General features: G+C 39.8%; 3 protein-coding genes across 7 annotated transcripts in view; all 3 read right to left on the bottom strand.

The window, feature by feature from the left end:
• Nucleotides 1-14452, bottom strand: part of LOC106947915 (NACHT, LRR and PYD domains-containing protein 12-like) — an 82244-nt gene that overhangs the window by 23409 nt on the left and 44383 nt on the right. The window lies entirely within an intron of this gene.
• On the bottom strand, nt 2243-6894 carry LOC106947916 (zinc finger protein 347-like). 3 transcript variants are annotated; one of them, XM_015033237.1, is made up of 3 exons: nt 6704-6894; nt 3923-5364; nt 2243-3728 (listed from the first exon to the last, which is right to left on the bottom strand). In XM_015033237.1, the coding sequence occupies exon 2, from the start codon at nt 5246-5248 to the stop codon at nt 3947-3949; it is 1302 nt and encodes a 433-aa protein (XP_014888723.1). In that variant the 5' UTR covers nt 5249-5364; nt 6704-6894; the 3' UTR covers nt 2243-3728; nt 3923-3946. The 3 variants fall into 3 exon arrangements, with proteins under 3 accessions (XP_014888723.1, XP_014888724.1, XP_014888722.1); XM_015033238.1 differs by having other exon boundaries at nt 2243-3725; XM_015033236.1 differs by having other exon boundaries at nt 2243-3731; nt 6704-6893.
• hus1 (HUS1 checkpoint clamp component) lies at nt 7226-12111 on the bottom strand. 3 transcript variants are annotated; one of them, XM_015033239.1, is made up of 8 exons: nt 11948-12111; nt 11329-11456; nt 9620-9796; nt 9082-9189; nt 8886-8960; nt 8303-8402; nt 8028-8162; nt 7226-7759 (listed from the first exon to the last, which is right to left on the bottom strand). In XM_015033239.1, exons 1-8 carry the CDS (start codon nt 11997-11999, stop codon nt 7677-7679), a joined length of 858 nt encoding a protein of 285 aa, XP_014888725.1. In that variant the 5' UTR covers nt 12000-12111; the 3' UTR covers nt 7226-7676. The 3 variants fall into 3 exon arrangements, with proteins under 3 accessions (XP_014888725.1, XP_014888726.1, XP_014888727.1); XM_015033240.1 differs by having other exon boundaries at nt 11329-11571; nt 11948-12102; XM_015033241.1 differs by having other exon boundaries at nt 11329-11536; nt 11948-12102.

Genomic DNA, 14452 nt, shown 5'->3' with positions numbered 1-14452 from the left:
AGGGGAAATCTGAGGGAAAGTGGAGCTGAAGAGTTCAGGTGATGTTAAAGCTTCATGTTTGCCTCTATGTGTCCCTACAGGAAACTGCTGCTCTCCCCCTGTATTCCCTGCAGCAGCGCCATCTGCTGTCCAACCAACTAACTGCACCCATCAACCCTTCCTGTCTGGTTCTGGAAAACATCATCTGTCCTGCTGCTCTGCTGGAATCAGACATGAATCATGGTGGAAAGTTCAGATCTCTGCAGGAAGGAACTAAAAGATCCTCTGAACTGAACGCAGTCAGGAAAAGATTCAGGAATCTGGGAATTGTGACTGTAACCTACCTTAACACTGACCTCCTAGAGCGCCCCCTGGAGGATCTTCTCCATTACTGCTTCACTAATGGAGGAGTGAAGCAGTAATGGACCCAACTCTGATCTTTTGGTCCAGATCAGTGTTGTCTAATCACTAGTTACATTTACTTGAGTAACTTTTTGGGGAGAAAATACTTTAGGAGTATTTTTACTGTGATGTACTTTTTACTTTAATTCATGGATTCTCCACGTCTGGTCCACATAGACCAGATGTAGGTTGACAAGAAGCTTCACTGAATTCATGGACCTTCATGCTGCTGCCAGCCTGAAGGAGTCAACTGACCTCTGACCTCTGCTCTCCCCTGAGGAATCCAGGGCTGAAGTCTGGGAGACGTTCAGACCAGAGCTTCCAGAGATCCCAGTCTGATGATCCACAGCTTCTCCAGTGATGGTGAGGATCTGCTGCAGACCTTCATCATCCTCCAGAAGATGAAGGGCAGATCTTCTTATGAAGAGACAATTTCTACCAGGGATGAAGACCTGCTCTTCTGAGACCAAGACCGAGTGTTGAGAACTGTGATAAATATTTCAGAACATCACTTTCTGTTCACCACAAAATGGAAAAGTTAATGGAAAGACGGTTAATTACTCAACCTAAACCACTTGGTATTAAACTAAGAAACTTCATAATAAACTACTACAGTTACTAAATGGAGCCATGCATTCATATACATTTTCTAACAATTAATCTGCTTACACACTGCATAATAATTGTATAATGCATTAAAGAAAGTAGTGAGAGATTTGTCATTTAAAAAATATTTTTCTATATAAGATCATCTGAATAAAAGCAGTTCATCAGAGTATCAGATATTAAAAACACATCCTGGGCAAATCAAAAAATTAGACAATTTAACATGGGCTAATAATTATTATTATTAGCTAATGGTATAACTCACAAAGGGGGAATCCCAAAACCATCAAAACCAGTAGATCAGTGGGATTAACAGAAATCATGTAGCCAACAGGGATGACGCAGATTACAGCAGCCAAGTGGAAATATTTTCTCTAGTACAGATTATGACGGTAAAACATTAAAGGCGGGACTGAATTTATGGTTTTGGCTTGATGTGCCTTATTTATTCATCAGCAGCTGTTTCAGTGTCTGGTCTCCTCATTGTGCCTTAATTTAAAAAGTTGCTTCTAAAGACAGTGTTGCACTGGTGTTGATGTTTTTACATTATGTTCTCACTTTTGCCCAAAGATTGATTAGTTAGTAAATTAGGAATTTTTACTAACTTTTCCTTGTCCCTGTAGATGTGAACTAGAAATCGTCCTGCTCACTTTGCATCCAGTGGGCAAAATTTACAATATGTGACACGTGTTACATGTGTGTTGGCTGGAAGTGAACACACAGAGGCGTTCTTCCAAATCAAAGGACCAAATCCTGTCTGGTGGTGTAAACATTCACATACATCAAGATTTAGGAGAGTTAAGTTTTTGTAATTTTGACCAAAACTATTGAGTCTTGAACCAGCCTTGATCCGGTTTGTTCAATGAGACAAAGGAGGAATAACAATCCAAGACCAGGAAAATAAACAGGTCAAGACCGGTTTTGAGCCCTCCATACCAGACTTCTACTTGTCCTTGTTTCCATGGGAACGGTCCCCGTGGAGTGCTGCCATAGTCGGGTCCAAAGATGGAACCATCTGGTCTCCTCAGATCTGGACAGCAGCAGCTGACCTTTAAGGTGATCAGCTGGACTTTGAGAAGTGGATGGATGAAAGTTGGCCCGGTTCCTAGAGTTAGAACCTTGTTCTGATGGTTCTACTTAACGGGTTCTACTGATCCACAGATCAACAAAACTAGGCAGAGATGAAGAAAAAGCCCATTTGGTTCTGTGTAGTTTGACCCGGATGCAAAAATCTGATTGATTGTCTCCACCAGCAGAAGGTTCAACTTTCTTTATTTCAACATTTCATAAGAATAAACTGAACCGTTCAGGTGGGAAATAAAACAAATGCTGAAAGCGGAAAAAAAAAAAAACCTCACCAACATATTTTCAGGAGCATATTTCCAAACTCTGCTCAGTAAGAGGCTCCATCTGGTGGCTGAACAGGAAATGACACAAACAGTTCTGTCCATTTTCTGCCAGTGGCAGCATATCCATCATCATCTGCAACATTAGGGAACATTTTTCAACCATCCGGAACTTAGAACCATTAACAGGATCCAAACGTCACAAACGTGGAGCTGGAAGCAGCTCAGAAACACAAAGAGACCAGAACAACAGTCCAACTGGGACATCAACTCAGACCCTGGAGCACAGATTAAGTTTGAATCCCATTTTCTACCCTGGATTAGCAAGAAGTGGGAAGGTCCACTATTTACTGAGACATGGAAGTGGGCGGAGCTTTCAGCCCAACATGATGTTCATTCTGATGTATAAAATCCACGAGAAATCAATGAAATATTTCTAAATCAAGAAACAACCAGGTTTAGTCTGATATTCTTTCATTTCATTGCCAGATCTTCTCAAACATAGACAATTGTGAAACTGATTAATTTCACTGGTCAAATATTTGATTGTCTCAAGAAGAGCAAAAGCACTGATGTGTCAGTTGTCATGGATTCTGATGGGTCATGTTTGAATCTTAAGCAGAAGAAAACGATGTGAACAGAGATCTGCTGCTGCTTGATGACCGCTCCCAGAACATTTACGGGTCCTTCACAAGTTCTGCTTCTGTGCCAGGACTTTGGACACTAATGAAGCGTCTGGGACTAGAGTGAAGGACACAGAGATAGAGACCAATATGGACACAGGTACAGAGGACGCATCGAGAAATGGGATTCAGACCTTTCAAAGTAAGAGCTTTGAGCTGCATTAACAAACTCAGAGATGTTCTCCATGAGGAAAATCTTCTGTTTCAGCAGCCATTGTAACTAATCTCTGCTGAATCTGAAGCTGGTTCTGTTGGTCCCCCCTCCAGAACCAGCTGACCCAGTTCTGGTGTTAGCTACCGTTAGCTCTCTAGCTACCTAAACATGGCATCAACAGGGAGAACCAGAAACTTCTAATTATGAAACATGTCAGTAACAGCTGAGTGATTTTTAAAGAAAGCATAATGATGGGAATGCTCCCTGGTAACATGACATTAAAGGTCAAAGGTCAGGGTTTGCTGGAAAAGGAGGATTAACACTAGAAATGTGAACTCTGAAGTCTGATCTGAAGGTTTTGAATGTTCAGGATGACTTCAGGGACGTTTCCTGAAGCTGGTAAAGTGAAACCTTCCCCTCAGTCTGCTGAGCTTCAGGTTGCCTTCACTGACCTCACATTTGGAACTTTGAAGCTTTTTCTTCGTTGACGTTTCTCCCAGAACCGTTTGGTTCTCCACCATCACTGGGCTGAGAAGCAGCTCCTTTTGTGCTGCTCTGCTTCAAAAGCCACAAACATATAGAGACAGAAGAAGTCATGGTTCCTGGAACGTTTTAGTCATGGCACTAACATTTGACTAAAACTCTCAGCTAAGGAGAACTTCTATCCTGAACAGCTTCAGATTCATGAGTTATAATAAAATAATCCAGAAAAAAGGGTTCTATAGTTCAGAACTAGCCAGATCTTCACCAACCTCACAGTGAATCCTCCATGTCCTCTAGACTGCTGGTTTGCTGCTGTGAGTCTTCTTATGTCGTTTTAGATAACGGGACAGTTTGAAAGTCTTCCCACACTGCTCACAGCTGTATGGTTTCTCCTCAGAGTGGGTCTTCTGGTGGGCTCTGAGGCGGTCAGTTCGGCTGAAGACTTTCCCACACTGCTCACATTTGTATGGTTCATCTCCAGTGTGAATGCGGTGATGAGCCACTAAGGATATTTTCCGGATGAAGAGTTTCCCACAGAGACCACAGCAGTATGGTCTTCCTCCCCTGTGGATGATCTGATGTGCTTTCAGCTGGTCCCACTCAGTGAAGGTTCCCCCACATGTATCACAGGAGAACCTTCTGTCAGTGTGGAGGAAGCTGTGTCTTTTTAAGTTTCCTTCATGACTGAATGATTTTCCACACTCCCCACACCAAAATGATTTAACTCCAGTGTGAACCCTCTGATGTCTTGTGAGATTTGATTTGGTGTGGAAAGCCTTCCCACACTGTTCGCAGATGAAGCATCTCCCCTGAACATGAAAGCTCTGATGGGTTTTTAACTTGTGTCTTGTTGTGAAACACTTTCCACATTCTTCACAGTTGTGGGGTTTAACTCCAGCATGGAGAAGCTGATGAGTTCTGAGGTTAGTCTTAAAAATAAAACCTTTTCCACACTCATTGCAGACAAATGGCTTCTCAGCAACGTGGAGGAGGAGATGTTTCTTTAAAGAGGTGCTTACTATGAAACATTTTCCACACTTGTCACATCTGTAGGGGTTTAATCCACTGTGAACCATCTGGTGGTCTCCAAAGTGAAGACGGTTTGCAAAGGTTTTCCCACACTCATTGCAAGAGTATCGTTGTGGTTTAGTGTGTAATCGTTTATGGGCATTCAGGTTTAGAGAATTTCTATAAGTCTTTCCACACTGATCACAGGGGAGCTGCTTTTCTAGGTCTCCTGAGTGGGTTCGCTTATGGAAATAAATGCTTGATTTATGACTGAACGTTTTTCCACACTGGTCACATCTGAAAGGTTTTTCTCCAGTGTGGACAACACTGTGGGCTGTGACTTGTTTTTCTGTGCGGAAGCTTTTTCCACAATCATAACAGCTGTATGACTTATTCCCACTGTGGATTTGTTCATGAGTCTTTAAATCCCTTCTGAGTCTGAAAGACTCTGAACACGTCTCACAGGTGAATGCCTTAACCCCACTGTGGATCAGCTGATGTTTTTTTAGGTCAGTGAAAGAGATGAAATCTTCCCCACACTTCTCACAGCTGCATGGTTTCACCTCAGAGTGACTATTCTGTTGCATTCTGAAGATCTTTGCAGAGGAAACAGATTTCCACACCGGCTACAGACCTTTAATGATGTATTTTTGTTGTTGTTCTGAAAGTTCTGAGGTTTCAGTACATTCCAGCTCTGATGTTCCTATAGAGACAAAGACAAGAACATGAGCGGATCCGATCAATGGGATGAAAGTTTTCTTTACGGTTTCTTAAATCTTTAATCCATACTGAAAAAGTCTTGTTTGCAGGTTGATTAAGGAGTTAGAATATCTTGGTGTGAATGTGTACAGTTACAGTTATGTTATAAGAAAAAAGGAACAAGTAAGGCATCTAATATGTGTGAAGAGGTAGCCAACTGATCCCAGTATCAACACTGAAAAAAGGTAAAGCATGTGAGACACACCAACACCAAGAATGCACTTTGAGACAGTTCTCTAGAGGAGAATCATGAGTCTGAACAAGATCTGGCCCAGCAATAACCTGTTCAAAGTCAAATGTTGATAAGTCATAAAATCACAATATCAACATGTATATTAAAATCAACAGAAACAAGAACAGAATCAAAATCTATAGTGTCTTTAGAAAAAGGTTCAGTAAATTCAATTGAAAAACTAGTTTTAAATCTTAATAAACATTAATTACTGCAGGAGAAGCTAAGTAATCAAATGCACAGGAGGAACCAAGTAAGACATACTTTTGTAATATAAACTATGCAAGAATATGGCAGCAACACCAGCACCTTTCCTATCAGGCATTAGATAACATACAAATAAAAAGTTTAGCAGAAATGCTTAAGTTAGGCATGGCAGCCATTTTTACAACACATGGAAACATTCAGGATGAGTACCCCATGGTAACCAAACCACTGCTATTTAGCTGTAAAGTGAACAGATTTTTGCATTTTCATTTGTCATACTTTTTTGTATATATATGTTTTTTATTTTCTGTCTCATGTTGGGGTTTTATATATTAAAGTGTACAGTGTTGTATAAACCTGGAATACTGTAAAGAATGCACTGTGGAAATTGTTTTTTAAGAGATGCTTCAGTTAATTTAATTTGACCTCTATCCTCAAGTAAAGTGTCAAGTAAAGACACTTGAGGTTTATAATTTGTGATGAAGGTGTATTATTAATGGGTCAAACAATAAAAATGTAAAACTTAAATAAGTTGTCTAGTTGAAACTGGCTGGAAACGACACACCAAACAGCTAAAGCATCAGAACTTCATCAGCGCCCATCTAATAACGTTTCCAATAGTTTATAAGACAAACTAAAGGAACCACTGACAGACAATTCTTACTTTCATATTTCACACAATCTGTAATTTTCGCGCCTGTTAGCCTAGCATGCTAACTTAACTTCCAGCTGCTGAGAAACTCTCTGAAGCAGCTTTCCAGCCATGCTAGAAGGCAAACTAGCTAGTGATTCTCCAGCAACTGTTTAGCTGCTGTAATGAAAGTTCATTTCTCCAAAAACTCACATCTTCTCTGAACTTCAGTTTTCTCCAGCCGAAGTGAGGGAATCCTTCAGCAGCCAAATATCTCTACTCAAGCTAAGGTTAGCATGGTGGGCTACCTTTGGACGAGTTCAGCTAATGAACTGAGGCTGGAACTTTCTTCTTCTTCTGATGGTGTAAAACGGCGGTTTGCAGATCAACCACACCGGTGCAATACCGCCACCTACTGAAGTGAAATGTGGAAAGGAAACTGCAGAAGAAATAAAACTAATTCACATTTCTTTATCAAATATATATATATATATATATATATATATATATATATTTTTTTTTTTTATTATTTTCTTTGTATTTGTAGACAAATAAGTTGTCTAATAACCCCTCCTGCTCTCACTACTTTCATTCTTCTTCTCGTTTTATTGGTGGTTGGTAAACCAACTCAGCCGCCACCTACTGGGCTGCAGAGGAAATTAACAGAAAAAATAAAAAGTTTCTTTATAAAAGATTTTTTTTTCAAAAATGACATGACTTAATTTTCTGTTTTAATCATTTTAATAATAAAACTTATTTAATCGTTATTAATGATTGTTTTGTATTCAGACTCAATGGAATCTTTTTAGTATGTTCTATTTACTTGGTAATGCCATTGCGATTCAATCGGTGGAGGAGGCCTGGTGCCTCTCCAGCAGTCACTGGGTGAGGTGGAGAACACGCTGGACGGGTCACCGGTTCATCACAGGGCAACTCAGAAACATATGAAGGTTTTTAGGATCCAGCAGATTTAAAATCTGCAGAATTTAATCAGAAATGATTCAGAAACTGAATCCTTCATCTCTGTATAAATATAAAACATTTAATAATTAGTGCAGCAGCTCAGTTCAGCAGGTAAAGTCTTTATAAAGTCTGGATGTAGGTTCTGAATCTGCTCCTCCGGGTCCGGTAGAGAAAGCAGCTCCAGCTCTCTGAACCCGACCAGAACCAGAATATCTGCAGAGGATCAGGCCACAGCAGGGATGAAATACTGCAGAGAAACGTCTTCATGCAGCAGGACGAGGTGGACCACGTTCTGATGGACAATATCTGAGGAGACAACAAGCAGGGACACTTTAACTGCTTTGCAGGATAATAGAGGCGGTTTCTATTCTATTCTATTCTATTCTATGTTCTGTTTTATGAACCCAGAGCTGCAGATAAAACTTTATGTTCATGAGGTTGTTGATGTTCTTCCATCATTTTCTGGTTTCCTGAATCAGCTGGTCTCATTCGCATCACTTCCTGTTTAGCTGCTGTTCCTGGAACAAGGACTCAGAAATAAATTTGTCTTCATGAGGACGGCTGAGGGACTCACTGCACAGGGCCTTGCTGGGGTTGACCTGCTGACCCATGAGGAACTGCTGCAGCTTCCTGATGTCCACCGTGACCTCTGCCATGACCTCTGGGTCTCTGCTCTGAGACGGACCTCCGTCCTGGGAGGAGACGTCGCCTGCAGAGACACAGGGACAGTCAGTGAGTCTCTGTCTTCTCTGATCCAATCAGATCACATCTAACCCTGAAGACAGAAGGTTCTGAAGAAACCAGAACCAGAACCAGGATTCAGTCTGGAGAGGAGAAGGCATCTTTTACCCCATGCAGGGTTCCCCAGGTCTTTGAAGTGAGTGGTGACAGAAACCAGGTCGGTCTGGATCTTCAGGTTCATGTCTCCGTTCAGGTTGGCCTCCATCACCTGAAAACACACAAACTTTCCTGAAAACGTTCGTTTTCCCCTCATCGAACCTCCGGATGAGGAGGAGAGACTCAGATTATAATCTGGGATAAAACGAGTCAGAAGGACAGAAAAAGGAGGAACAAGTGTTGCTTTTATAGGTTTGGTTCGAAATATTAAAGCTGCAGAATGAAATGAAACTGATCTGGTTCTGGTCTGAGCTCCACTGATCCAGACCATAATAACGTGAAGCAGCAGGTACTGGTTTTATTGGGACGTCGTCTAGGAGACCAATATGAATTCATATTTGACTGGTTTAAACCAGTATAAACCATTTTAGACTGGTTTCATCATAGTCAGATGAAACCAGTCGAACCAGACTGAGGCTCCATGAAGAGCTCTGATGCTGCAGCGCCATCTGGTGGCAGTTTGAGGGAAGGTTCTGACAGATGAACAGAACCGGGCTTTAACTGGACCTGGACCAGTCAGAGCTGGGAGTCCTACCAGGAAGTTAGAGAGGTTCTTCATCCTGTCCACCACACTCTTCATCGTCTTCAGAGGAGGAAGGTAAACGCTCACCTGGAGAGAGAAGACAAGACGATTTCACCAGAGAAGAAGAAGAAGAAGAAGAAGAACAACAACAACAACAACAACAACAACAACAACGCTGGGACTGAAAGACGACCCACAAGATCCTCACATCAAAGTCCGGAACGCCGGCTTCCTGGAATTCCTGCCAGAGCCTTCGAGGAATCACGTCAACGGGAACGTCGTGAGTGACGACTCTGCCGACGCTGGACAGGGTGGGCTGATGGGATACATGGAGGTCAGGGGTCAGAGCTCAGAGGTCATCGGACAAAACACTGAACTTCATTCACTCTGAAGAAACGATTCATCAAATTAGAGAGAAAGAGACAGAGGAGGGGTGCACTAACTTCTGAGCTACAGAGGAGGGGTGCACTAACTTCTGAGCTACAGAGGAGGGGTGCACTAACTTCTGAGCTACAGAGACCTACAGAGGAGGGGTGCACTAACTTCTGACCCAGAGTCGGGTCTACCCCAGCCTCTGGCCCGCAGCATCACAGAACCTCTGCCAGTCAGCTGCTGAATCCAGAGCTAGAAGATGATTGGGTCCCTGAGGAGCAGGAAGTGACAGCTGACGGGTCCCTGTGGGGTTCTGGTTCTGGATGGCTCTAAATGCTCATAGAACATCAGAACTGAACCAGAGTTCTGCTCACCAGCTCGGCAGCGACGGTCAGACAGGCGCAGTGCTTCCTGGTCAGCTTCAGCTTCACTGACTTGGCGGACTGGACCGTCTTCAGGGCCCGGCTCCAGGGTTCTGGACTCACCTCCAGGCAGATCTCCTGGACCTCAGAGGTCACGCCCTCCATCTGGTACTCCTGGAAGAAGTTGGCCTGCAGCAGAACAGAACCACAGATTCAGGCTGTGCGAGGTTTTCTCTCAGTTTCTGATCCTTTGGAGAAAACTTTAGCTTTACTGTTTAGCTTTGACCTCTGACCTCTGATGAAAGCCTCTGACCCAGTTGTTTCTACCAGAACCTTCCAGACTGATGATCTGCTGGTCGTGTTCAGCTCAAAGCTCTGCGGTTCCTTTGGTTGGAGTCAGAATCTGATTTTATTTCTGTCCCATTGGTATGGCAAGCAGTTTTAACATAAAATCAGTTTCAACACACTTACATTCCAGGTAAGTGGAACCGGTTTATGACTAGACTTATTAGAGAATTAATATATCTCTGATTAGTTGGTGAATAATCTGACTAGACAAAACATCTTTGAGATTTCTCTAATTACATTCTGACTAGTATAAATGAGGTCAGATTTACCATTGAGTTTTATATCTACAATTACTGATCTTAAACACCTTTTTCAAACACAGACAATTAAATTATGACTAGTTATGAAGAAAGTTCCAGATATCTCACTCTTTGTATTTTTAAATAGTAGTTAAATTTTACTAGTGAAAATTAAATAGCAGATATAATGAAATCAAATAATAAGTCAAAGCTTAATTAGATATCTGGGACACTGATCCACGCTTTTGTTTCAACTCGATTGGACTACTGTAACGCACTTTATCTGGGAGTCAGTCAGTCGCTGCTCTCACGTCTGCAGCTAGTACAAAATGCTGCGGCACGACTTTTAACAGGAACTCGAAAGAGAGAGCATGTGACCCCTGTCCTGGCCTCACTTCACTGGCTGCCTGTATATTTTAGGATTCATTTTAAAATTCTTATGTTTGTTTTTAAATCATTGCATAATCTTGCCCCGGCTTACCTCACTGAGCTTCTTCACCCCTACATACCCCATCGGTCTCTCAGGTCAGCAAATCAGCTGCTCTTGGAGGAACCGAGAACAAAAAGGAAGCTCAGAGGGGACAGGGCTTTCTCTGTTATGGGCCCCAAATTATGGAATGACTTACCTTTGCAGGTCAGAGAGGCCCCTTCACTGTCCACTTTTAAAGCTCGTCTTAAAACCCATCTATTTTACTTTCAACACCAGTGGGATTTAGTTTTAAATTGTATGTTTTTGTTTTTAAACTGTTTTTAATTACTTTTTATTATGTTGTGTTTTTAAATTGTACAGCACTTTGTATCAACTGTGGTTGTTTTAAAGTGCTTTATAAATAAAGTTGGTATGGTATAATATTGAAAGAAATTTTGACTTTTGAAGATGTAACTGAAGATATCTTGAATTATTATTCTTACTAGTCAAAATGCAGTTGTAACTAATGAAACTGTACTTTAGATATCTAATTACAGAGTCAGATTAAACCTATTTTATGTTCAAAGTCCTGCCACAGAATCAGGCATCATCTTCAGAAACACCAGATTTTCCTGCATCAGATGGAAAAACTCCCTCCAGCCAGAGACTAAAGACTAACGCAGCGGTTTGTGCCTGAAGATGATCCGGGATGAAAACCATCGGACCTGCAGCAGCTGGCACCACATGCCGACTCCTCCGTTGGTCACTTTTCCCGGCAGGATGAAGAACAGATGGTCCGGAGTCAGCCGCAGGACGCAGGTCTTGGTGAGCTTGGAGATGGTGGTCACCACTCCTGAACAGAGGACCAGGCTTTAGTTAGGCCCTTATCCGCAGACACACAGCTGATTTCAGGATCAGGCTAAATGCTGAAACCTGAAGGATTCAGTAGTTCTGTCTGGGAAGATTCTCTGGAATTATTTCACAGATAAAATTCACACAAAGCCACTGCTGTTGGATTTAAATAACAGTTTTATTCATTAAGGTTCACTAACCAACGAACCAGACGACAGACTGAAAAACGGTGAGTTACATTTCTGAACAAAAAATCAACTGAACTTAAATGGATTGAGCAACTGAATCTGTTTCCCACGGAGGTTTATTAGTTAATAATCATATTTAGCAACTGGAAGCATTTTAGTTCAAGATATATATTTTAGAGAATAAACTCGGAGCTGAATCGCGTTTTATTCACCGAAAGTTAATTTTATCACATCTTATCACACTAACGAGTTAACTCATTAGCATTTCATCAAGCTAATATGCTAACAGTTTAAACGGACTCACTAGTGAAGTGGTTCAAACAGGCGATGTCGGTTATTTTCCCCCGAAACTTCATTTTAACCTGAAAATAAAAAGTGTGAGGGATTTTAACTCCACTGGTTTAAATTCAGGAGGGAGTCCGTGTTTAGTCCGTTCCTTAATACAGTTCGACGGAAACAGCGGCTTCTCTCCGCCTGTCAAAGGTTCCTCCTGACAGAAGAAGAATATTAACATTGAGCCGTTGGTGGATTATCTGAAGTTGTTTTCACATATTTTAATATTAAATATCAGCTGCAGTTTAACAATTTAATACATGTTTTCAAAAGCTGCTACAAAATACATTTAAATAATGTAACAGAAAAGCCATACAAATTTAGGCCCTGGCAAAATGAAAGTGTTATATTAATAATGACTTTGTTTTCTCAAATGACAAACTATTTGATACTTAAATCATTTTTGAAGATAATCTATTGTTCCTATGTTGAATTTATACTTAGGGTCATTATTTTTCTCCTTTATCATCATCAATCATTATCATAATTTATCAAAATCACTTTCAGGACCTGCTCTAAAAAGTGTTTGCCATTTTCACAAAAGGGAGATTCTGGAGCAGATAAAACTTTCTTTACTGAGTTTTAGATTTTAACTTTTATGAAGAATGAAATAAAAATATTTAAAATTACCAAAAAGTTTCATTCTCTAACCGAACAAATCCTCATTAACTCACTGAGCTGTTAGCAGCAGCAGATAAAATGACGAGTTTATGGAACATTTGCATTAACATTTAAAATTTTATCAAAACATGCAAAAACTGAATCAGACTGAAGCAAACAGGCAGCCCAGAAACTGTTGAATTGAGCTTTATTTCATATTTCTTGGTTACAAAATGAAAATGAATCAATGAGGAAAAAAAGATCAACTTTACAGTTGAAACAAGTTCCGATCAAAACTTCACTAAAAGAATCTTAGAATTAATCTTAGAAAAATCTTTATTGATCCGAAGAGAAAAACAATATTAGACTCAATGACAGACATGAGAAAATAAACAGGATGTTTCAACTCAGAGTCCCACTCTTTGATGCTTGTCAAAGTTAAAATGATTGATTGTACCTCCTAAAAACTGTAATAAAAAGCTAATGTCTAATTTGGCTCCACTTTCACCGTACAATGTTGATCTTTTCAACATTATACCAAACAGTAGATATAAAGTTTTTCAGATTTAATTTTTTTAAATTTAAATAAATGTATTTAATATCAAAATAAAAAATGGTGTAATACATTACATAAGGAAAAGAAAATAACATAACGGAGCTAACAAAGAAAAAAACCAGAGGGTATGATGCTGCAGAAAGTATCATTAACTGTGTATGCATGTGTGTGAATATGAGTGTGTGAGCAGAAATTGTAATATAAACGACATCATGAATATGTGAAGCAATAAAAAAAATACATAAATAAAAAACAGAGGTAACACTTTATTTGAAGGGGGTTGAATAAGACTTTCATGACACTGTGATGATACAAAGTTAACATTATTCAAAATGTCTTTGTTATGACAACTTGGCATTAACAAAGAAATAATTACTGATATACATTTGTTATAAAAGTATTACTGATTGCACTTTAAAAATTAGGTAACTTTATGTTATTAAAGGTAAAGTTTAAACAGTAATGATTTCCTGGTTAATGTCAAGTTGTCATAACAAAGACATTTTGAATAATGCCAACTTTGTATTAAAAGTGTTATAATTTACCGAATGACGCTTTATGACAACAGTCAAATATTCATGAAGGCTTATTCATGTTCATGACAGGTGTTATGTCATGTTTATGACAGTGTCATGACAGTCTTATTCACCCCCTTCAAATAAAGTGTTACCAAAACAGAAAACAATAAACCAACAAAAACAACACAGAAATCAAAACAACAAAGAAAAATATATACTATATACACAGATAGCCCATTATTTTTTAAACATTTATTTACAATTCTTTCAGAATTTAATTTTCTGATTGTCAAATAATAATAGGTGGGAACTTTAATAAAGTACTAAACCCATCTCTTGATAAGAAAACAAGATCTAATTATAGATCAACCCTGAAATCATCAGAAATAATTAAACAATATATGAGTGAATTTGGCCTTGGTGATAGCCGGAGATGGTTACATCCCGTCTCCAAAGAATTTACTTTTTACTCATCTGTCCATCATTCATATTCACAAATTTATATGTTTCTAATAAGCAAATCCCTAATGGGAAACTTAACAAAAACTAATATACAGTCGATTGTGATCAGTGATCATGCTCCTATATCTATCTCTTTGATTGTAGAAAAACAATCTTTCAGTGAATGGCGCTTTAATCTATCACTATTGGAAGACCAAGAGTTTGACAAATATCTAAAAAAGGAATGGGCATCCTTCCTCGAGATAAATGAGTCACCAAATACTGCGACATCATTGATATGGGAAACAGGGAAAGCTGCATTAAGAGAAAAATAATTGATCAATGCAATACACCTTTTGCC

This window comes from Poecilia latipinna, unplaced genomic scaffold, assembly GCF_001443285.1.
Source record: "Poecilia latipinna isolate Pla-1442-1.1 unplaced genomic scaffold, P_latipinna-1.0 Scaffold261, whole genome shotgun sequence".
Lineage (NCBI taxonomy): Eukaryota > Metazoa > Chordata > Actinopteri > Cyprinodontiformes > Poeciliidae > Poecilia > Poecilia latipinna.
Note: the sequence above shows the minus strand (reverse complement) of the source record. Positions and strands in the feature narration are given on the sequence as shown.

What these genes read in the sequence shown, in the direction of transcription:
- LOC106947916 (XM_015033237.1), bottom strand. Translation starts at nt 5,248, where the DNA reads ATGCAACAGAATAGTCACTCTGAGGTGAAACCATGCAGCTGTGAGAAG.
- hus1 (XM_015033239.1), bottom strand. Translation starts at nt 11,999, where the DNA reads ATGAAGTTTCGGGGGAAAATAACCGACATCGCCTGTTTGAACCACTTC. An exon ending in TGACCGTCGCTGCCGAGCTG is followed by an intron (nt 9,190 to 9,619) that starts GTGAGCAGAACT and finishes GTATCCCATCAG; the next exon opens with CCCACCCTGTCCAGCGTCGG. An exon ending in CCTGGGGAACCCTGCATGGG is followed by an intron (nt 8,163 to 8,302) that starts GTAAAAGATGCC and finishes GTGTCTCTGCAG; the next exon opens with GCGACGTCTCCTCCCAGGAC.